The sequence below is a fragment of the Gopherus flavomarginatus genome, chromosome 4 (genome assembly GCF_025201925.1).
Source record: "Gopherus flavomarginatus isolate rGopFla2 chromosome 4, rGopFla2.mat.asm, whole genome shotgun sequence".
Lineage (NCBI taxonomy): Eukaryota > Metazoa > Chordata > Testudines > Testudinidae > Gopherus > Gopherus flavomarginatus.
The window spans coordinates 200111978-200134396 of NC_066620.1; the positions used below are offsets into that span (position 1 = coordinate 200111978).

General features: G+C 41.6%; 1 protein-coding gene across 2 annotated transcripts in view; it reads right to left on the bottom strand.

Annotated features, from left to right (window-relative positions):
• ATAD2B (ATPase family AAA domain containing 2B) overlaps positions 1-17386 on the bottom strand; it is a 162276-nt gene extending 144890 nt beyond the window's left edge. For both annotated transcript variants that reach the window (XM_050950617.1, XM_050950616.1), the window contains exon 1: positions 17071-17386. In XM_050950617.1, coding sequence (XP_050806574.1) covers positions 17071-17217 — 147 coding nt within the window. In that variant the 5' untranslated portion in view covers positions 17218-17386. The remainder of the gene's footprint in view (positions 1-17070) is intronic.
• Between the last annotated feature and the right edge of the window lie 5033 nt (positions 17387-22419).

A 22419-nucleotide genomic window follows, 5' to 3' on the forward strand; every position in this document is an offset into this window, starting at 1 on the left:
TAGCGCCTTTTTTTCCTGGGTGAACTCTGCAAACGCCATAGCACAGCAAGCATGGACCCTGCTCAGATCAATACCGCAATAGTGGACGTTGTAAACACCTCGCACATTCTCATGCAGTCTATGCTGAACCGGGACCTGCAAAGCCAGGCGAGGAGGAGGCAGCGGCTACGGCAGCGCGGCGACGAGAGTAATGAGGACATGGACACAGAATTATCTCAAACCGCGGGCCCCTGCGCTTTGGAGATCCTGCTGGTAATGGGGCAGGTTCTGGCCACTGAACACCAATTTTGGGCCCGGGAAACAAGCAGAGACTGGTGGGACCGCATAGTTTTGCGGGTGTGGGACGATTCCCAGTGGCTGCGAAACTTTCGCATGCGTAAGGGCACTTTCATGGAACTTTGTGACTTGCTTTCCCCTGCCCTGAAGTGCCAGAATACCAAGATGAGAGCAGCCCTCACAGTGTAAAAGAAAGTGGCAATAGCCCTCTGGAAGCTTGCAACGCCAGACAGCTACCGGTCAGTCGGGAATCAATTTGGAGTGGGAAAATCTACTGTGGGGCTGCTGTGATGCAAGCAGCCAAAGCAATCATTAAGCTGCTGCTACGAAAGGTTGTGACTCTGGGAAACGCGCAGGTCATAGCGGATGGCTTTGCTGCAGTGGGATTCCCTAACTGTTGAAGGGCGATAAATGGAACCCATATCCCTACTGGAGCACCAGGGCACCCAGTACATAAACCGCAAGGAGTACTTTTCAATGGTGCTGCAAGCACTGGTGGATCACAAGGGACGTTTCACCAACATCCACGTGGGATGGCCAGGAAGGGTTCATGACGCTCGCGTCTTCAGAAGCACTGTTCTGTTTAAACGGCTGCAGCAAGGGAATTACTTCCCAGACCAGAAAATAACAGTTGGGGATGTTGAAATGCCTATAGTTATCCTGGGGGACCCAGCCTATCCCTTGATGCCATGGCTCATGAAGCCATACACAGGCAGCCTGGACAGTGGTCAGGAGCTGTTCAATTACAGGCTAAGCAAGTGCAGGATGGTGGTACAATGTGCATTTGGCCATTTAAAGGCTCGCTGGCGAATGTTACTCACTCACTCAGACCTCAGCCAAACCAATGTCCCCTTTGTTATTGCTGCTTGCTGTGTGCTCCATAATCTCTGTGAGAGTAAGGGGGAGACCTTCATGGCGGGATGGGAGGCTGAGGCAAATCACCTGGCCGCTGATTACGCGCAGCCAGACACCAGGGCGATTAGAAGAGCACACCAGGAAGCAGTGCGCATCAGAGAAGTTTTGAAAACTAGTTTCATCACGGGCCACGGTAAGGTGTGACTGCTGTGTTTGTTTCCCCTTCATGAACGTCCCCCCTTTATTGACTCCTTCCCTATAAGCAATCCACCCTCCCCCTTCGATTACAGCTTGCTTAAGGAAATAAAGTCACTATTGTTTAAAAATCATGTATTCATTATTAAAAAGTAATTATAAAAAGAGGCAGAGAACTGACAAGGTATCCTGGGTGTGGTTTGGGAGGAGCATAGGAGGGAAGGAAAATACATTAAATACATTTCAATCTAATTACAGCCTTTTGGTTGGACTGTCCATTGGGGTGGAGTGGGCGGGTGCACGAAGCCTTCCCCTACGCGTTCTTACACGTCTGGGTGAGGAAGATATGGAACATGGTGAGTGGTGAGGGTGGTTACACAGGGGCTGCAGCAGCACTCTGTGACCCCGCTGCTCTTCCTGAAGATCCACCAGATGTCGGAGGATATCAGTTTGATCACGCAGCAGCTCCAGCGTTGCATCCCGCCACCGCTGGTCTTCCTGCCTACACCTCTGATCTTCCTGCCGCCACCTCTCATCTCGAGCGTCTCTCCTATCCTCAGGTTCGTCCCTCCTATCCTCACGCTGGTCCCTCCTATCCTCACGCTCACTGGCATCTTTCCTGTACTTTGCTACCACGTCCTTCCACTCCCTCAGATGAGCTCTTTCATTGCGGGTTACTTCCATGATTTCCTAGAACATTTCGTCTTGCGTCTTCTTTTTCCTCCACCTTATCTGAGAGAGCCTTCAGGATGGAGTAGGGAGGCTTGAAAAATGTGCAGCTGCATGAGTGGGTGAAAATAGGGAGAGAAATATTTAAAAAGATACATTTTACAGAACAATGGTTAAACTCTTTCACAGTGAACAACACTATTCACCTTACATAGCACACGTGATTTCACTACAAGGTCGCATTTTGCATCTTAATATTGAGTGCCTGCGGCTCTGGTGTTACAGATCTCACAGACGCAGGTCCAGGCATCAGAATTCAGCTTGCATGCGGCCATGGTAAGCCACTGTCTTTCAGCTTCTCCAGCCTTCATATACACAGTGCCCTCTGACGCTTCTTCCTGTTAACATGCAGCAGCAGCAGCCAACCCCTCCATCCAATTCTCTAGGATGATTGCTTTACCCCTCCCCCCACCGCTTGGCTGGTATCATGGAAGATCACTGCTAATCACCCCCCTTTCCGCCCCCCACCGCGTGGCTGGTAGCTGGGACGATTCCTGCAAACACAAAAAAGCTTAGCGCTATCCTTCCTCCCCTCCCCCCCCCCACGTGGCTACGTGCAAGGAAGGATTTATTTTAAGCAACAACCCAGTAGGAAAATGGCCATCTCTGTCCCCTTAATTAAATTCCTGAATTTCAACCAGGTTACCATGAACGATATCACTCTGCTGAGGACAACAGAGCGAGATAAAGAACGGATGTTTCTTGAATGCCAGCAATCACCGGGACCATACGCAGCTAGGCTTTGTCATGCAATGATACCCGATTACTTGCTACAGGCATGGCGTGGTAAAGTGTCCTACCATGGTGGACGGAACAAGGCTGCCTTGCCCAGAAACCTTCTGCAAAGGCTTTTGGAGTACCTCCAGGAGCGCTTCATGGAGATGTCCCTGGAGGATTTCCGCTCCATCCCCAGACATGTTAACAAACTTTTCCAGTTAACTTTACCGGCCGCAAATGCATCCCAAGCCCTCATGGCAAATCAATCATTAAAAAACACTTGCTTTTAAACCATGTTTTATATTTACAAAGGTACACTCACCAGAGGTCGCTTCCATGGCTTCACTGTCTGGGCTAGTGGCTTGGGAGGGTAATTCTGTCTGAGTCACAAAAAGCACCTGGCTGTTGGGGCTAACGGAGTGCTGCGTGCTCGCTGCAAGGTCTTCCTCCTCATCATCTTTCCCCTCCGCAGAATCCTCAGCCATGGTTGAGATTACAACCCCCACCTCGGAATCCACGGACAGGGGTGGGGTAGTGGTGGCGCAGCCCCCTAAAATTGCATGCAGCTCAGCGTAGAAGCGGCATGTTTTCGGCCCTGACCTGGACCTTCCGTTTGCTGCTTTGGTTTTCTGGTAGGCTTGTCTGAGCTCCTTAACTTTCACTCTGCACTGCACTGAGTCCCTGGTGTGGCCTTTGGCCATCATAGCCTTGGAAATTTTTGCAAATATTTTTTCATTTTGTCTTTTGGAACGGAGTTCTGTTAGCACTGAATCCTCTCCCCATATAGCGATCAGATCCACTACTTCCCGTGCAGTCTATGCTGGAGCTCTTTTTCGATTCTCAGGAGAGTGCATTGCTACCTGTGCTGATGAGCTCTGTGTGGTCACCTGTGCTGATCACAGCTCCACGCTGGCCAAACAGGAAATGAAATTCAAAAGTTCGCGGAGCTTTTCCTGTATACCTGGCCAGTGCATCCGAGTTCAGACTGCTGTCCAGAGCGGTCACAGTGGTGCACTGTGGGATACCGCCCGGAGGCCAATACCGTCGATTTGCAGCCACACTAACCCTAATCCGATATGGCAATACCGATTTTAGAGCTACTCCTCTCGTCGGGGAGGAGTACAGAAACCGATTTAAAGAGCCCTTTATATCGATATAAAGGGCCTCGTAGTATGGACGGGTACAGCATTAAATTGGTTTAACTCTGCTAAAATCGGTTTAAATGCGTAGTGTAGACCAGACCTAAGATATGAAATGTATGTTGAGGAATGCTTGATGTATATGAATGGTTAGGGAGGTGTCAACCTAGAAAGGATCCATCGGCCAAAGAATGTGTCAAGTGGACCATCAGACAACCCCCGGAGGGTAAACTGGGATTAACTCCAAACACCTGGAAGGAATGTGCCACTTTAACAGTGTGGAGCCACCAGGAATGTGCCATCTGCTGATTGAGTCAGCAACAGCAGGATGAAACAGCTCCCACAGACTAACATAGGAATTAATTCCTATAAGAATAAACTCCAAAAACTGAGGACTTTGAGTCTCTGGTTCTGCTACCAGCCTCTAGGAGCATCAGGTGCATCTGACACAGACTCAGCTCCAGCCTCATGACCAAGATATGCGGCCAGTAATTTGGCATGAGCAACTTCTAGGCTGGTAACTATAACTCCTATACAAAACTTGAATAAATGATATTTTGTGTGTGTGTGTGTATATGGAATAAGTAGTAATAGAAATTAGTCAAACAACTTTGTTTAACTTTTGTCTTTTGCTTTATTATTATATTTACAATAAATGTGGCATCCTTGCCTTATCCCTCTTAATAAGATCCTGCTGGTTTTTATTATACTGGTATAACATCCAAACTAGAAACTAAAGAAAATAACTCAATGCTCCTTCTCAACCCCCTTCTTTAGAAAAAGACTTAAGTAAATAGATCAGGTGTTGCAGGATGGTCCAAGGATCAACAAACTTATGCCCTGATGAAGCCAGGAAGGGGAGCAAACTCCAGAGCCCTTCACTGATAAATGCCTGCCCCGAAGCATACAATGGGCACTGCTATTTAGAGCATTTCAGATGATCAACTGTCAAGTTAACAGACAGAGAGAGGCAATCTCTAGCATGTAGAGGATACTAAACAAAGGATTTATGGTTTTAAAAAGTTACAAGCTGCTATCCAAGAGAAAATGAAAAAAGATACCTTAGCCACAGCTGCTGTCTGGCTATCCAGAAGCAACCACTGTTCCCACAGGTTTACTGATTGAGGAAAGTTGCTGATGCAGGACCAGCACATGCTTTCTCCATCAAAGATGTCTCTGACACTTCTGGGTGCTTCTCAAACCCACAAGTGCTACCTTTGTTTTATCTGAACTACACTTCAAACAAAAAATTTATAGTTCCAATGTGATCTAGGCCTGGGCTTGAAAAAATTTTACCATTTCCTGATAAATACAAATGACTATGAATTAACCTAGAAGGTCATCATCCACATGGATAATGAAGTCGTCAATTCCGACAAGCCTTGACAATTCCAACCAAGCTAAGAAGTAACACAGTTCGCTCAGGAAATCAGAAGTGCAGTAGTAAATCAACAATATAATCTAATCTCATGATTTTTACTAAGTGGGCACTCTCAATTCAATCTAGTTTTGGAATAAGAGTTCTGATACATTAAGGCCACTTCTACAACTTGAGAATTTCAGAAGAAGGTTCCCATTTGTGCAACTATTGATTCAGCAGCACTGAAATTTGTATCAGTTGACGCCCTGGTATAAAAAAAAGTTTCCATCATGGTAAAACCAGCTCTCTCAATCATCTATTTTATTGAATAATATGTTACACCATTCCCATGTCTTTAACCTGTGGCCACATCCAACTAGGGTGACCAGACAGCAAATGTGAAAAATGAGGACAGGGGGTAGGGGTAACAGGAGCCTATATAAGAAAAAGACCCAAAAGTCAGGACTGTCCCTATAAAATTGGGACATCTGGTCACCCTACAAGCAACACAATTATTACATTGTTCATATCATTTCAGCAAAACTTGATACAATAGTTTTCCACCTATTATTTTACTCCCTTCATCATCTATAATCTTGTCTCCCTCTTCTACTATTCGCTAACATATTCTATTTCAAGATTTTTAAATTAATTTCTTAACTATGTAGTTTTAAAGGTGTCCAAATTATTTCAATTACTATTCTCTTCTTTCTCATTTTACAAATACCAAATTAACCTCCTGAAATGTACTTGTATTAAACAACTAAATGTTATCAGGAAATCTGCTTTACCGATGATACTCAAAAGTATCTCTACTTCTGCCTTTATCTCCTTGAAATGAGATTTATGATTGTAGACATTAACATTGCTCATAAGAGCAATGTTTTTACTAACCTTAGAAAATCTGGGGTCAGTAACTACTGCTTACTTGTATATTCTGAACAGCAGTGCAAACATGTCTCAGGGTATTGATGAAGTGGGTTACTAAAGGTTTTTATTATTTAAGATGGATGTAACAAGTAGGGAAGAAAACAAAGAGGTGACCAAATAAAGAATTTATCTTGTTTCTACCATACCAAGCAGGCCTGTTGTGATGCCCTATTTAGAATACTACTAGTTTTTTCTTGAGGGAAGAAGGATGTTCTAATAAATACTATACAATGTGGGCTCACTGTATAAGCATTTTTATTCCTCAGACATAAAAAGATACATACACTTTTTCCAAAAGAAAGTCCAGGTCTAGGTCACATTGGCATTGTGCACTTTGTTTTATCTGAACTGCACTTCAACCACAAAGGTGTAGTTTAAAGCTGTATAATTCTGTACACAACTGCACAAACTATATCTAGCCTAACTAATTAGGCCTGATACTCTTTTGTATCTGTCCTTGTACATCAATACACTTTAACAACCTTTTTTTTTCCTGCACCTAGCCTATTAAACCATAGCAGCCAAACAAATACACAAATGCAAAACATACTCAGTTGATGAAGAGCTGACTAGGAGTGCAGATTTGGGGGGGGGGGAGGGGTAAAACTACAACAAAAGTTCTGAAGTCCATTGTCCTGCCTTCTGGGAGATTAAAAACTTGCGGAGTTTTTCACCATGTTCATACATGCCCCCCCACCCCATCACCAATTTGAGGTGGAAATGTGGATCTTCAATTTTACATGCTAAGAGAGATGGAAAGAATTCAAGATTACTGTCTAACATCTACATTTCAGCCTATTCTTCCTGGTCTGGATTCAACCTATAACCTTTATAGGGAAGCATTAATAGCCTGATGGAATGGGCACTGGAATGGGACTCAGGAGACCTGGATTCAATTTCTCACTTTGAAACTGATCTGCTGGGTGATCTTGGGCAAGTCACTTTCCTCTCTATATCTCAGTTTCCCCATCTGTGAAAAAATGGGGATAAGGATACTGACCTCCTTTGTACAGCACTTTCAGATCTACCAGTGAAAGTGAGGTAAGTGATAAGTATTATTAACTATAATCAATAATATTATATTTGGGATCAGTCATTTTGACTGAGTCATGGAAAGGTTCCATAGCTTCCTTGAGCTGTTTTTTTGTTTTGTTTTTGTAAAGTTCTAGATCTTTGTTGTTAATTAGATCAAGTTAGATTTCCCAGTAATCCTCCAGTAATTTGTCAAATTCCTTCAAAACTTCTTTCAATTGCTTTTGTAAATTTAGTGCTTTCTTTTACAGTCTTTTGCAAAATTCTTTGACTTAAATTCTTCATGCTCAGTGCAAATTTAATCATATTTTATGGTAGTTGGAAGAAAATAGAGCAACATGGTCTTACTAAAAATTCCATCAAGTGTCACTGGAGCACTAAAGCATAAAGCCTGCTTTTTCCATTCAACCAACCGACCATGAAGGCTGATCGTGGATGCCAAAGTATCTTCTACCTTCTGCAATGTGCTTAAGGACTGTGTTAAGGGTTGCTTCTTTCTCAGGAAGGTTTGGATAAAAATGCTGAACCACTTACGGGTCAGAAGATTAAGATGTTTGCACCTGAGCTCTCCTCTTTTTCACTTTAATTTGGTTGTCTGAGGAAAACCATAAAGAACTCTCCTTGTCATAATTTTCCCTGAATATCTGGATGGCACATTTAGCTACTAGGACATAATATTCTACAGGTTTCTTTTCTCACACATACTCAATAGCATTATGCAGAAATACATTTTCCCCGTATGTATACATGCAATCATTACTTGGTAATTACTTTATATTCACCCATCTATGCTGCATCAGTGTCAATGATTCTTTTAATTTTCCTCTGTTTCTTTATTTAAAGCATCTAGAAGCAAGTTTAAATTTGTCTGGAGAAGTATATTTGTGATGAGTGCTTTAATCATTTATTTAAATTGCTCACTTTGTGCTAGGTTGAAAGGTGAAATTTATTGCATAAAAAAGATTGCGACTTTCTTACCAAAAGCCTTTACTTTCAACTGTTTGTATTCCATAATCCCAGACAGATTGTTGGGGTTTTTGGATGCCAAAGAACAGAAAACATTCCTCATGCTGAACAGCTGCTGACCAGCCTTGGAACTGACTTCATAATGATTGATGCTACGTTTCAATAGCGACTCTGGCATCAGAAATACCTTACTTGCAGAATCATCAAAACTTTTTGTCTTTTGCTCCTCTGCTTCAATAACCAATCTTTAAGGTAGTGGAACATTTGATAAATCTGAAGAAGCCTATTTTCTGAACTTTTAAAAGAAGCATGAATCCCTTTCCACTCACTACTTCATTCTTGACAATGTTTGCATTTTACATCAGAAGAATCATCTTCATTAGCATATTCAATTTCTTATTTCCTACAACTTCCTTCAACTTCAGGCATGTCAAGCCATACAGATGTTTACTAATCACTAAAAACTAACTCTCATGCTTTTCAAGTATTGATGAGCAGTTTTGAATTTACTGATTAGAACAAGAAACAAACCACCTAGTGCAGTGGTGCTCCATTTTTTTGCATATTGGTACCCAATTTTCTATACGGGGTCCACCCCATTTACCACTATGAAAGGGACAGAGTATTTGCAATTACCGGATACCTGTTCACAACCGCCACATTAAGAGCCCCTGATTTAGTTAAATTAACACCACAAAAATTGAAGAATACAAAAAGTTAACATAGCCAGTTTTATATTGAACTATCAGGCATCCTTCCCACCTTACAGAAATTTTTAGATTCTATTATCAAAGCATTTGAAATATATATTTAGTTCATGTAAATATTCAATGACAAGTTCAAAAACCAAAAGAAAAAATATTCAAAATCTACCATACACCAGCTTGGTTTTTTCCTTAGCATTGTTTTCCTTCCCTATGGCCCAAACTCCAAGGCTACACATAGCAGTTTAGAACTACATTTAGAAACTAGTGTATTAATTTAAACTTAAAAAGGAGGGGAATAACATACATAATTTGTACAAGTTATTTCGGATTTATGATGTAAGGTGCTACAGAAATATCATACAAGGTAGATAGCCAAATTTCTTCCTCTCTACTGCTACTGAAACAGCAATGTGTTTATTGTATGTATTTTCAGTTCGGTCAAGAAAGCCTAAAGTGTACGGCTAGGCACTCCTTTTAGCACTCCTATAAATCTAATTAAATAAATAAGCAGAATGATTTGGGTGAAGATCACTGAGCAGGAGGATCGGAAAAATGCTGAGACCTCAAACATCCATAGCAGTTGGACAGTGACCGGTAGGGTTGTGGGAATTGAGATAGGAGATTTGGTAGGAGCAGCAGGAGCAAAAAATGTTCCAAAAAGGTAATGAGGAAGTAAGTTAATGTAATAAGACCAGGCTCAGAGACCAGGAAAGTGAGTCAAAGGAAAAGGGAGAGCAAAACAAAAAACCAGCAGACAGGGAGAAAATAGCAGAGAAAAAAGGATGGAGAAATATACCTGGAAAGATACATAAGCTCATGGTCCTCCCTCTCCCTGCACTAGAAGTGGTGTGAGGGCTTTTACTGCCCAAACTGGGAGTGCTATATTAGTAATAAAATATATAAACACACTGAAATGACCAGGTCATAGCTACAACCTGAGTAGCAGAAGACTAAAGGTCATCCACGACTAGGTACTGGATACTTGGTGTGAAAAGAGCTTTATAAAGATTTATACAGTAATAAATTCAATTACTGGGCTGAATATCAACAGTTTATCAGTATATAGCAGTTTAGGGCAGAAAGTACAGAACAATATACTACATCCAACTGAAAGTACAGGGGAAATTGGGTGATCAGAACGTAATTACCTGAGTTAATTACCTTGCAGAACCCCAAGCTAAACACAATTCTAGCAAAAAATGCCATGGGATCTTTAATGAAAAGTGTCTGTGACCTCTTTTAAGACTCATCTGAAAAATGGCAGCTCCATAAGCAGCCTCCATTAATGCTACACTGGGATACTGGTTTAGTACTCAGAAGAAAGAGCGCAACCTACTATATCACCAACACCATTTCCCAAATGTTCTTTGGAGGTCTTATTCACATATTAATTATGTTTTATCCTGCTTCACTTCTGAGTTCCAAGGAGCTCAAAATCCAGAATAGTATGATTGCAGAATATGACCAGCAGTGTCAAGCAAAATGTGTAATTATTTTTCTATACGAAAATTTAGCCATTAGTATGTGACCCAATTCCCAGATTATCACAGGCAAAATGATTTGGTAGACTGCTTTTGAAAAACTATCCCCACATGTTCATTTGGGCACATTAAGTGATATAATGTCAAACAAGCTTTATGCATACTAGAATGTTGGCAGGAAGTTGACCACTTGGAACAATTGTTCCATTTCCCACTATGCACAGATGTGTGAACAACACAGTACTAAGGAACAAACTACATGATTTATTCCTGAATTTCTCATGCCAGGTCTCAAAAGTAAGGAACATCACTAAAACAAAGGGCGGGGGGGGGGGGGACTAGCTTTCAAAGATGGATTTCCTCAAGAATCTGCCTTTAACCAAAATCTTTTTCATAACTTCATAAGAATTGTGCAAGTTTTATCTGAAATACTCCCATTGGCATTACTGAAAACAGTAAAACTAATACTCAACTCAGTGATTTGAAAATACAGGAGCATCTTTAGGAAGGATATTTTTCTTTAAATAACTTTTAAACACAAGTGCAAAGCAGTGTCGTTTTCTTTTCCCTACATTACTCAAGATCAGTGAATTTTCCAGCATTTTTATTTCAAATACATAGAATAGCCATTAAGAGTGTTAGGCACTGTCATATGGGTAATCATCAAAAGGAAATTCCAAACCAACAAGTCCTTACAACTTGTAAAAATGGAAGTTTAAGTATAAAAGGAAAGACAATAATACTCATTAATCTGCATCAAGCGTTTTTCAAAACAAAAACAAACATGTTACGTCTTTTGCTATTCTGTTTGAAAGGAAAAAATACTTCTTTAATTTTTACAAGTTTTAAAACTAATATTTTTTAAATAAAAATAAAAGTCAAAAACATGTCAAAAATATTTTACTATGTTTCAGTTGTTGACCATTAAAGAGTAATTGGTATTTTTAAGAACTAAAGAGTAGCCATGACTATATACCCTGAAGAAGAATCTGTAAAGTTATACTATCACCTTTAGTGTGGAAAAAATTATTTCAATTAATTTTTATATATTTAGAAATTTAAATCAAGATATATATATTTATTGTTACTATGAATCATAAAAATGCTGTATAGTGCTTATGTTCCATGTAACTACAGTGCTTTATGTCAATCCCCAGTTCTGTTTGTGCTTCTATTAGCAATTAAGTACAATGGAGAGCTCTATGTTCCTACTGAACTGAACTGAACATGTTGGCAGTCCTACTTTTAGCTAGGAACTTGTATTACAGTAATCAGAGTGCCCTCAAGTAGCTCTTAAAGTACTTTTAATACTTCCTTGCCTAATTAAATTAGGTTAATCTTATCTAGATTTCTAAAATGTCTGACCAATAAATTGGCATGATTAAAAAAACTACAATAATAGTAGCTGAGAAATAAATACATGGCTTTTAGTTTTTTGCAACTGCTTTAAAGAATCACCTCTCAATATTGTGGAGTAAGGTAAACTTAATTTCAATGGCTAATTACACCCAATCATTGCAATCACAATTCCTATATCAGTATCTAAAAGACATCGAAAAATTAGTTTCGTAAATTAACAATAGAAACTCTTGCATGTATTTTAGGGTAAAAAAAGTTTACTTAAGTTTTTTACAGTTTGAGTGAGGTTCAGAATTAAAGTTTATAAAACCTACTTTCATAATTTTATAATTTTGAATAGCTTGATAAATTTTGTTCCTGTCAGAATGTTTAAATATCAAGCCATAAAACACTTGCAAGTGACATTTTAATAGTAAAATGGGTAATTTCTTACTTTTTACAAAAAAGGCAACCAAACCTCCCATTACACTTACAATATTACAAATTAAGCATGAAAACAATACACCTCACTTTCTCCTCTTCACATTTTAAAGTACTAAATACTGCCATACCATTACAGAGAATAAAAATCTGATTCCTTGATCTATTTAGCAAGTTGATTTTCTTAATCTTAGTATTTGGCCAATACATAGCACATGTATTACATCTGAGTCTTTGAATCTACCAAGTAAATCACCTGAAACATGTTACTCAATAACATACTAACATTTAATACATTAGACATTTAAATCTCATATATTCCTTTCCCCTATGTTTGGGTCTTTTCAAGTGTAGCCTCATAAATGTGTGCATATAACCTAAAATATCTTAGAAAATGCCAAGAAAAACCATGGGGGGGGCGGGGAATGGAAGAGTGACAAAACAGATGGGTGCAGTTTGTAGACCCGCATCTACTGTATCAGGTATGGCCAACATTCTTAGAGGATACTGTCATACTGTTGGCTCAATTTTAATCAATGGTATGGAACACAAAAATAATCTTACCAATTCTCCCTGACTGGTATTTGCAAACATATTCAAGAAACAGCATTCCACAGGGATCCCAAGTCAACACTCTTGTGGAAGTAAACTCAGACTCACAAAGGTATAGACAATATTTTTGATTTATAGAGCGCCTGGAGTCTGCTGCAACCTTTAACTTCCCATTCACCAGACCTCCAGCAGAGCTGGGGTTCTCAGATCATAAATCTATGGTAGGCTTTAAAGAGAGACATCATTACAACCAACTTGAGAAGTAAATGAAACAATTGCCTCCAAACACACATACATGACATGCTAATCCACTCATTTCCCCTCAACACTGCAGCTACAACACTGTCTCATAATAGTAATTTTATAAATCATGGCTTGGTGTGGTTTTTTTTTTTTTTAATTTCAGCTATTTTTTTCTACATAAATATTGATATCTAACCACCTTATTCATTTTGGCACATTTTAATCACAGAAAATTGTTAGATATTTTTAACATTTCATGGAGATCTGAGAGCTTACAAACATAAGACTAACAACACTAGGTCAAGACCAACGTTACATCTAGCCTAGTATCCTATCTTCCTACAGTGGCCTGTGCCAGATGCTTCAAAGTGAATGAACAGAACAGAGCAATTATCATGTGATCCACCCCAATGTACAGTCCCACCATCTGCCAGTCAGAGGCTTCAGGGACACTCAGAGTATGGAGTGGCTGGCATCTCTGATCATCTTGGCTAATAGCCATTGACGGACCTATCGTCCATGAACATACCTAATTTTTTTTTAAACTACTTTCAGCCCTCACAACAAGCCTTGGCAACAAGTTCCACAGGCTGACTGTGTATTTAGATGAAGTAGCACTTTCTTTTGTTTGTTTTAAACCTGCTGACTATTAATTTCATTGGGTGACCCCTGGTTCTTGTGTTATCTGAGGGGGTAAAAAAACACTTCCTTATTCATTTTCTCCACACCATTTGTGATCTTATAGATCTGTCATATCTCTCCCACTTTGTTATCTCTTTTCCAAGCTGAACAGTCCCAGTTTTTTTACTCTCCCCTAATACAGAAGCGTTCCATATACCTATTCAGGTTTGTTGCACTTCTCTGTACCTTTTCCAGATCACATCATTATCAATTTCTTAGACCTTATATTAACAACAGCTTCCCATACTTAAAGCTACAGTGTAAAATGCATACTGAAAATGAAAATATGAATGCACTAAAATGATGAAAAGGAAGAAGAGCAAAAGCTTCTAACAAGTTCTGATAGTCTTTTTTTCTTTAGAAAAATAGTAGCCAAAAGCTAACAACAGTGAATACTTTGGAGTGTGCCTGAGATTAATGTAAGAGTGCTCCAATGTATTCCAAAACAAATCCATTAGGTCATGCAAAGATACACACTTGCCTTTAGAAACACTTCATTTGTAAAAGTATCTTGGTATGGATATAGTGATTTTCAGGACAATTTCACTTACTCCTTTCCCTCACTCCATAACAAGGAAATAATTTGTCTGTGCATTTTAAAATCAATGGAAAGGAACACTCTCGATCCCTGGAAAAATCATGGAGCAGGTCCTCAAGGAATCCATTTTGAAGCACTGGGAGAAGAAGGTGATCGGGAATGGTCAATATGGATTAACCAAGGGCAAGTCATGCCTGACCAACCTGATTGCCTTCTATGATGAGATAACTGGCTGTGGATATGGGGAAAGCAGTGGACATGATATATCTTGACTTGAATCAAAAGCTTTGCTAAGTTTCCCACAGTATTCTTGCTAGCAGGTTACAAAAGTATAGATTGGATGACTGGACTATAAGGTGGACAGAAAACTGACTAAATCGTCGAGCTCAACGGATAGTGGTCAACGGCTCAATGTCTAGTTGGCAGCCGGTATCAAGCGGAGTGCTGCAGGTGTCTGTCTTGGGGCCAGTTTTGTTCAACATCTTCATTAATGATCTAGATGATGTGATGGACTGCACTCTTGGCAAGTTCACAGATGACACTGAGCTGGGGGGATAAGGTCTAGAGTGACCTAGACAAATTGGGAGATTGGGCTAAAAGAAATCTGATGAGGTTCAAAAAGGACAAGTGCAGAGTCCTGCACTTAGGACGGAAGAATCCCATGCACTGCTACAGGCTGGGGACCAATTGGCTAAGCGGCAGTTCTGCAGATGAGGATCTGGGGATTATAGTGGATGAGAAGCTGAATATGAGTCAATAGTATGCCCTTGTTGCCAAGAAAGCTAACAGCATATTGGGCTGCATTAGTAGCCAGCAGATCGGGGAAAGTGATTATTCCCCTCAATTCGGCTCTGGTGAGGCCACATCTGGAGTACTGCGTCCAGTTTGGGGCCCTCCATTACAGAAAGGATGTGGAAAATTGGAGAGAGTCCAGCAGAGGGCAACAAAAATGATTAGATGTCAGGGGTACACGACTTATAAGGAGAGGCTGAGCAAACTGGGCTTATTTAGTCTGCAGAAGCGTGGGGGGGGGGGATTTGATAGCAGCCTTCAACTACCTGAAAAGGGGTTCCAAAGAGGATGGAGCTAGGCTCTTCTCAGTGGTGGCAAATGACTGAACAAAGAGCAATGGTGTCAAGTTGCAGTGCGGGAGGTCTAGGCTGGATATTACAAAAACCTGTTTCACTAGGAGGGTGGTGAGGCACTGGAATGGGTTACCTAGGGAGGTGGTGGAATCTCCATCCTCAGAGGTTTTTAAGGCTTGACAAAGCCCTGGCTGGGATGATTTAGTAGGGGTTGGTCCTGCTTTGAGCAGGGAGTTGGACTAGATGACCTCCCGAGGTCTCTCCCAACAATAATCTTCTATGATTCTATGATCTTAGTGCTTAGCAGCAGTACACTCCGCTACATAGCAAGCCAGAGAGGGTTTAGTCAAACTTTGGCTCACGGGGTATACGAGGCTCATGGGACTGGCATACTGGAATGTGTGTTAGAAGCTTTACTAGCCATAGCACAGAAAAATAGCAGAGAGCAGAAACTGAAAGAAAAATCAGATAGAGAAAAAAAGAAGGAAATTAAGAAGAAACAGGAAAGGACTGAAAAAGCACATACAGTTTACAGCTGACACCTAGTCAACAGTGTTCTTTAGTGTTTGTAAACAAAGGGAAGGGGAGAGGGTTTTTAACAATTCTGGCTGCTACTGCTTTTTTCTACTTGTCTCCATCTCTTCCTCCTCAGCAGTGAATGGGATGTGGTCCCTTGGTGCATGACTGTCAAACATTTTGATCCTCAGCTGTGTCATTCTTGTTTTCATTTAGCCCTAAATCTTTCTAGACACATTGAGTGCAGGGGCAACCTACAGTGTATCATGTTAAGACTATGGTTTTCAGATTAGAGCACAAGAACCACCAGCAGAAAAGTAGTAATGCAATCAATTTTCTTCCAATCACACAAGGAGCCCCCTCTAATAAAGGAGGAGCATACATTTGTTGTCAGCAAATCTTTCCAGAAAGGGTGGAGAAGACAAGCCTCCTGAAATCGGCAGTAGATATAGATTATAATCTACAAAATGTTAGTTTCATACATTAGGCTGTTGGATTCAGCTGTGATTAGACCATACAATCAAAGCTCTGATTATAAATCATGCTGGGAAAACAGCTAATTAAGCAAATAGGCAAAAATTATTATTTTCCCTTGCTTTTCAAGGGAGGGATTAGAATACGGGAGACATGCCCAAAGCAGGGCTGTCAAGGCTGATGCGGATAGCTGTCATAGGTGAGTTGAGGCCACTATTTTGTATGCTACTGGAGCCGCAGCTCCCAACTTTTGTTTCTTGTTGTCCCTCCCGTGCAGTCCCAGGCGCAGCCAGAGAGGGAGCTTTGCTCCGCTCCTACCTCCCCGCTCCCCTGCCGGGCACAGCAGCAGCCTGTCTGTTCCCCTCTCGTACACAGATGTAGCCAGCCGGCGGCACGAGAACTTCTGTCCCTCTGCTCCCAAGTCTTCCACCACCCCACGGCTACAACCCCTGTCCCCCAAAGCTCCCGCCACGCAAATCCGCCCTCCAGCCCCCTTCTTCACCCCGGAGCCGCCGTCCCTCTGCCCAGCTCAGCTGAGCACACCCGAAAGTAACCCAGCCCGGCAGCCCAGCTGCACCCCTCGTCCCCCGGCAAATCCCAGCTCCCCTCGTCCTTACCGCCCCAGCCCCGCACTGCCGAGTGTGGACGGATCCTCTTCCCCCTGCCGGCTCCCAAGTCACTCCCCCACCCCGGGCAGAGACAGCCCGGCCGGTGCTCCCCTCCCCGTCTGCCCAGCTCTGCCTCTGCCCCGCCGGCCCCGACAGAGGCAGCAGCGGTGCCCTCCCAGCCCCTCTCCGGCCCGCCGCTTCCCTCACCCGGGCCGCCGCCGCCTCCTCTAGCCCGGCCTTGGTGCCTCTCTTGGAGGAGCGGGTCCGGGACGAGATGAAATGGCTGCCGGCTCCGGCCGCGGCGGCCGCCGCTTTGCCCAGGGGGCGCAGGGAGCTCTTCCTGGTGTTCACCATGGCCCCGGCGAAGGCGGACACGGGGAGCCGCCGCCGCGGAGGGAGGGCTGCGGGGCGCCTCCTCCTCCCGGGGAGCGGGGCGGCCGGGCAGAGAGACACACCGAGCGCGCCGAGTTCGCCGCCGTCTTCTCGGCTCAGTCACACACTAACTGGCCGCCATTACTCTCCCTCTCCCTTTCTCCGCTCGGTCACCGCCAAGCCGCGGGCTGCCGCTTGGGGGCGCTGCGCAAGCCCGGCGGCCCCTGCTGGCTACTCTCTAGCCCGGCGCCGCGCGCTCTATGGCTCCTGCTCTGCGTGCTGGGAGGGGGAGGAGTGGCTCAGAGTCAGCCCTGCTGCCCCGGGCTCCCCTGAGGGCGGGGCCTGTGCGTGCCTGCCGCCCAAGGATGGGGGAGGGGCGGTCTAGCTGCTTGCACGCCCCGGGGAGGGCGGGTGTCTGGCTGCAGCTATTGCCTGTTCTTCAGGGGTGTGCGGAACAGGCTGAGCGAGGCTCCCTGAGACGCACGCTGCACACACGCTCTGAGGCTGTGTGAACAGCAGGGGGAATCCAGGGTAATAAAGCCTAGGTCTTATCAAAGTGCTTTACAAAGAGGGTCAGTAGCACCATCCCCATTTTGCCAATGGGGAAACTGAGGTACATGGATGTATACCTTAGTCCCCTGAATCCCACTCAGTGCCCTAGTCACTAGATCATCATACTGCCTCTCCCCATCCAGCTGTTTCATTATTTGTATTGCAGTGGCACCTAAAAACCCAAACTTAGATTAGGACCCTGACTGCTCTCCGTGTTGTTCATACACGTAAGTGAGCCCTTGCCTCAAAGTAAGACTTTACGGTCTAAATACAGACAGACAAAGGGAGTATCCTCCTTATTTTATAGATGAGGAACCAAGGCACAGAGAATAAATTACAATGCCATGCAGGAGATTTGAACTTTTGTGTAGTATTGCTGTGTATTGTTAAAAAACTACTATGTCTTATCCAAAGGGTGGCTGCATTTCAACCAGGAGAGTGGTGCTTCCTGTATAAAGATCCAAACTTGCAAAACTTGGCTTAGTCAAGTAGTTTATTTTAAGTCAATGGAATGACTATTTATGTGAATAAATGTTCCTAAGGATAGGACTCTCACCACTTTCTGTGGAAACTAAGCCACAGTCTAATAAATTTCACTATTAAGAAATGCTCTCAATAGTCAGGACAAGTGCTGCAAAATTAAGTTGGCCTAAGTTACCTTGATGTACAGACACCACACTAATTTAACCAGTTTTACATCTCCGCACTACAATCCACGTGTCAGCAGTGCGCGCCCTCACCAGGAGTGTTTGCATCAAGTTAACTGCCAGTGTGATGCATTGTGGGACCGTTTCTGAAAGGCAGCAACTGACATTGTGTTGACATAACTACATCGATTTAAGTGCTACATATCTCGTGGAGCTGGAGTTATTAAGTTGTTGAAGTGAGTGAGCTACATCAGTGGGAGCGATATTTTAGTGTAAACACTTACAGCATTGGGTCGACATAAGCTGCCTTACGTCAACCTACCTCTCTAGTGTAGACCAAGCCTCAGACTAAATGGGCTACTTGTCTTGCTGGTTGTAAAAGTCCCAGATAAGTTTATGGAATTTTTGCCAGGTAGCCTCAGTCCACGTCTGATGTTTATTGTACTGTATTGGAATGCTAATTTTTATCTTATTTATTTATTTATACTGGACCCAAGAATCTCCTTGGAGAGGAGAGAAAATAATATCTGCTATAACATGTTGGAGGTCAAAGTTTTTTACAGACTATTAATAGGATACAGTCTAATCCCTTTTCACTGATATGAGGTATATGCAATTAGATTCCTTCCTCTTTCACTACTATTTTTTGCCTCCTATTGAACACATAGCTATCACAGTTCAGACACAGTCACAAACCCAGAGCTTCAAGAAAGAAGTATGGTTGGTGTTGTGAACACAGAATTGTAAGTAACAAACTTCTGGAGTTTAATTCTAGTTCTGACACTGACTTGTTTGGTGCCACTAGACAATTTGCTTCAGTGCGTTCTGTTTCCCCAACTGTAAAATGAGGATACTAAAATTCACCATCACATGGCACACAGTTGTTGCTGGGATGCATTAACCAATATTTTTAAAATCCTTTTGAGACTGAAATTGCAGTATTATTCGAGATATAAAACAAAGAGAAAAACTGCTGATATGCAGATGGGATTCTGCTGTTTCTATATAATACCCATCATCTTTATATCACAGTTAGAAAACCTTCTGAAAACATGTGACAAGACATGTTTTAAAATAAATATTACAAAATATTAAGCCATACCAGTCAGATATTTTAAAAAAAAGTGCTCTACCCAGATTTTCAAACATAATGATTATTTTCTCCAATCCCCTTACCTACCCTGGGTTAGGTTTCAAATATATCTGAGTAATTAACTATTGTATATCATCCAAAAATCGCAATAAACTTTATATCTTGCTTGCACTTTTACCAGGTACAGAAGTCTGATCAAGTTATAATGTGTGCTGGGGATTGGAAATTATTCTGATTGTCTCATTTGAGATTCCCATTTTCAGAACTTTCAGTCTGCTCTAGCAACTTTACCTCAAACACGCTGTTATCTATTGTTTAAATCCAAACTGGACCGTTTAAAAATTTTAATTTGAGAATCAGTGAACTGAGTTTTGTAGTATTTTCTTTCTTTTTCATATATATATTGAGTCTTCATGAAAGGTGGCAGGAGCTGCAGGACAGGAGAGGAATGTTCCCTACCAAATGTATGGTGGGGACTGAACCAGAATATAATTTGGATGAGGGGAGCTAGTATCACAGTTGACGGCAGATAATGTACTTTTCCCATACTTTACTGCAGTCTTAATAGTGCAGTGGATTAGTTCACTAATGGTTCACCTTTGGACATACTGGGTTCAAATTGTGGATGGAACAAAAAGCAAAGTCATGTAATGGTCTCCTCCTGCTTTTTTTGTATGCTTCACAAAAACATCACACGCCTTGGCTGAACAAGCAGTCTATGATCAAGAAAAGCTCCAGAATACAATTACACAGAATGTCACAGATTATGATTGCAGTGTATTGGCAGAGCTATTTAGGGAAACTTGCACAACATCTGCTTGCAACATGCCTGACACAAGCCAACACCCTCAATTTCATGAGCACCAAAATTACTGATGACTTTTTAAAAATAACATGAACTTCATAGTTGTCCAAGTTGTCCAATTCTCCTTAAAGTTAAAACAATTCTCTTAAAAGCTACACTTTTATTTTATGATTTACTAATCTTTTGTACTTGTCCATTTTTTTAAATATTCTGATCTCATTCCTGCAAACTGTACTCAGAGAAGTAGATCTTTTGAAGTCAATGGGACTACTCATATTAAAGAGACTGATGCAGTTAAAAAAAATTCCTTCACTCTGCTTTGAACCTACATCCTACAACATCTAATTCTTAAATGTTTTATTCCCATTATGTTAGAGTGGTGGTGAAGAGGCATGTTTCATGTTGGATGTTTTCTCCTCAGATTGCTTTTGGCAGGTGCTTTATTTTCAGGTTTCCCTGTTCTCCAGATCCTACTATAAGGAATGGCTAATATTCTGATTGGGGTGCCAGCATGTGACTTTCCACTCCCTGTATCTTAGTTTGAATACCATTCACATTTTCAGTACTAAACATATAAATTAACAAGATCACAAATTGCAAGGTTTCATTTTTTTTTTTAGCACAAAAGGCATAGTAACATAGGACTAACATTTTATAATACACATGCTAAGAGTCTAGATTTAAGAGCTGTTTAACAATAAAAATGAAGCCCTGGGGAAATGGATTTAAAGTGATGCCTGTAATGTAGGAATTTATATGGTGCCACCCTCTTTTTAGATTGTTTCAAGTACTATATAACAATACAACAGAAGGGTTTAACAACAAATTCGGGTCCTATTCAGTACTCCTCATTCAAGAAAAGCTTCCAGTGAAGTCAGTGGGAACTTTGCATGAGTAAAGAGTGTTGAATTTTCTTTGAGAGAAAGAGAAGAAGATAAAGAAAGAGGAGAGGAAAAGAGAATACAATTATTATTATTTATTTGTATTACAGTAGAGTGTGGAGGTCAAAACAAGATCAGGTACTTGTGTTGGGTACTGTATAAACATTGTAAAAGATTTTCACATCCATATTTTAAGGTGGAAATAACATGTCAATTGAGGATTCATAATTTGGTCTTGCAGACAGGTGTCTAAATGCTTTCAAAAGCAAATGCTTCAAGAAAATACTAGGAATTACATTTATTTAATTTATAGAAATGCCAAGATTCATCAGAGAGTTCATGATCTTCTCTCCAAAGTTATCCAGAAAAGAAGACACAAATAGCTGGGACGTGCTAAGAATGAAGCCAGAGCATCTGCCCTAGCAGATGTGCCACTGGGCAGCTGGAGGAACACGTAGAGGGAGTCAACTGAAAGAATCTATCCATCCATCAAAAAGGAAAAATTATGGGACCTAACAATGTAGAGGACATGAAAGAGCGGCCCAGGATAGGCAGGGATGGTACAGTTGTGTTTGGGTTGGTCCAGGAATGATTCAGAAGATTTTGTTCTAGCCTATCAGTGATTACAGTCTAGTCCTAAAAGGCCCATACAAGTAGGGTGTATCTTACAACAAGTGGAAAAATCCTGCATTCCTTACTCAGGAATTCATTGGGGAGTTTACCTGGAGAAGGACTGCAGAGTTTGATCCGGTGTTCATGTTTGCTTCAAACCTGGGTAATATTACCAAGGCTGATTTTGTAATCTCTCTCACAAACTGGAAAATTCCAAAAATACTAACCAAATAATCTTTCAGAAATCTATTTATAGTGTCTTGTGTGTTCTCCTTTGTCATGCTGCCAACTTATCTTGATTTTAGCTGATAATCTTGGGGAAAAAATTGTTCATGAGGTATTTCACTGTTGTAAACTTGCTAGAAGTCCTTTTCTCATAATACAGTATCTTAATACAGTAACTCCTCACTTAAAGTTGTCCCGCTTAATGTTGTTTCATTGTTAGTTGCTGATCAATTAGAGAACATGCTCGTTTAAAGTTGTGCATTGCTCCCTTATAATGTTGTTTGGCAGCCGCCTGCTTTGTCCACTGCTTGCAGAAAGAGCAGCCCATTGGAGCTAGCTGGTGGGGGCTTGGAACCATGGTGGACCGGC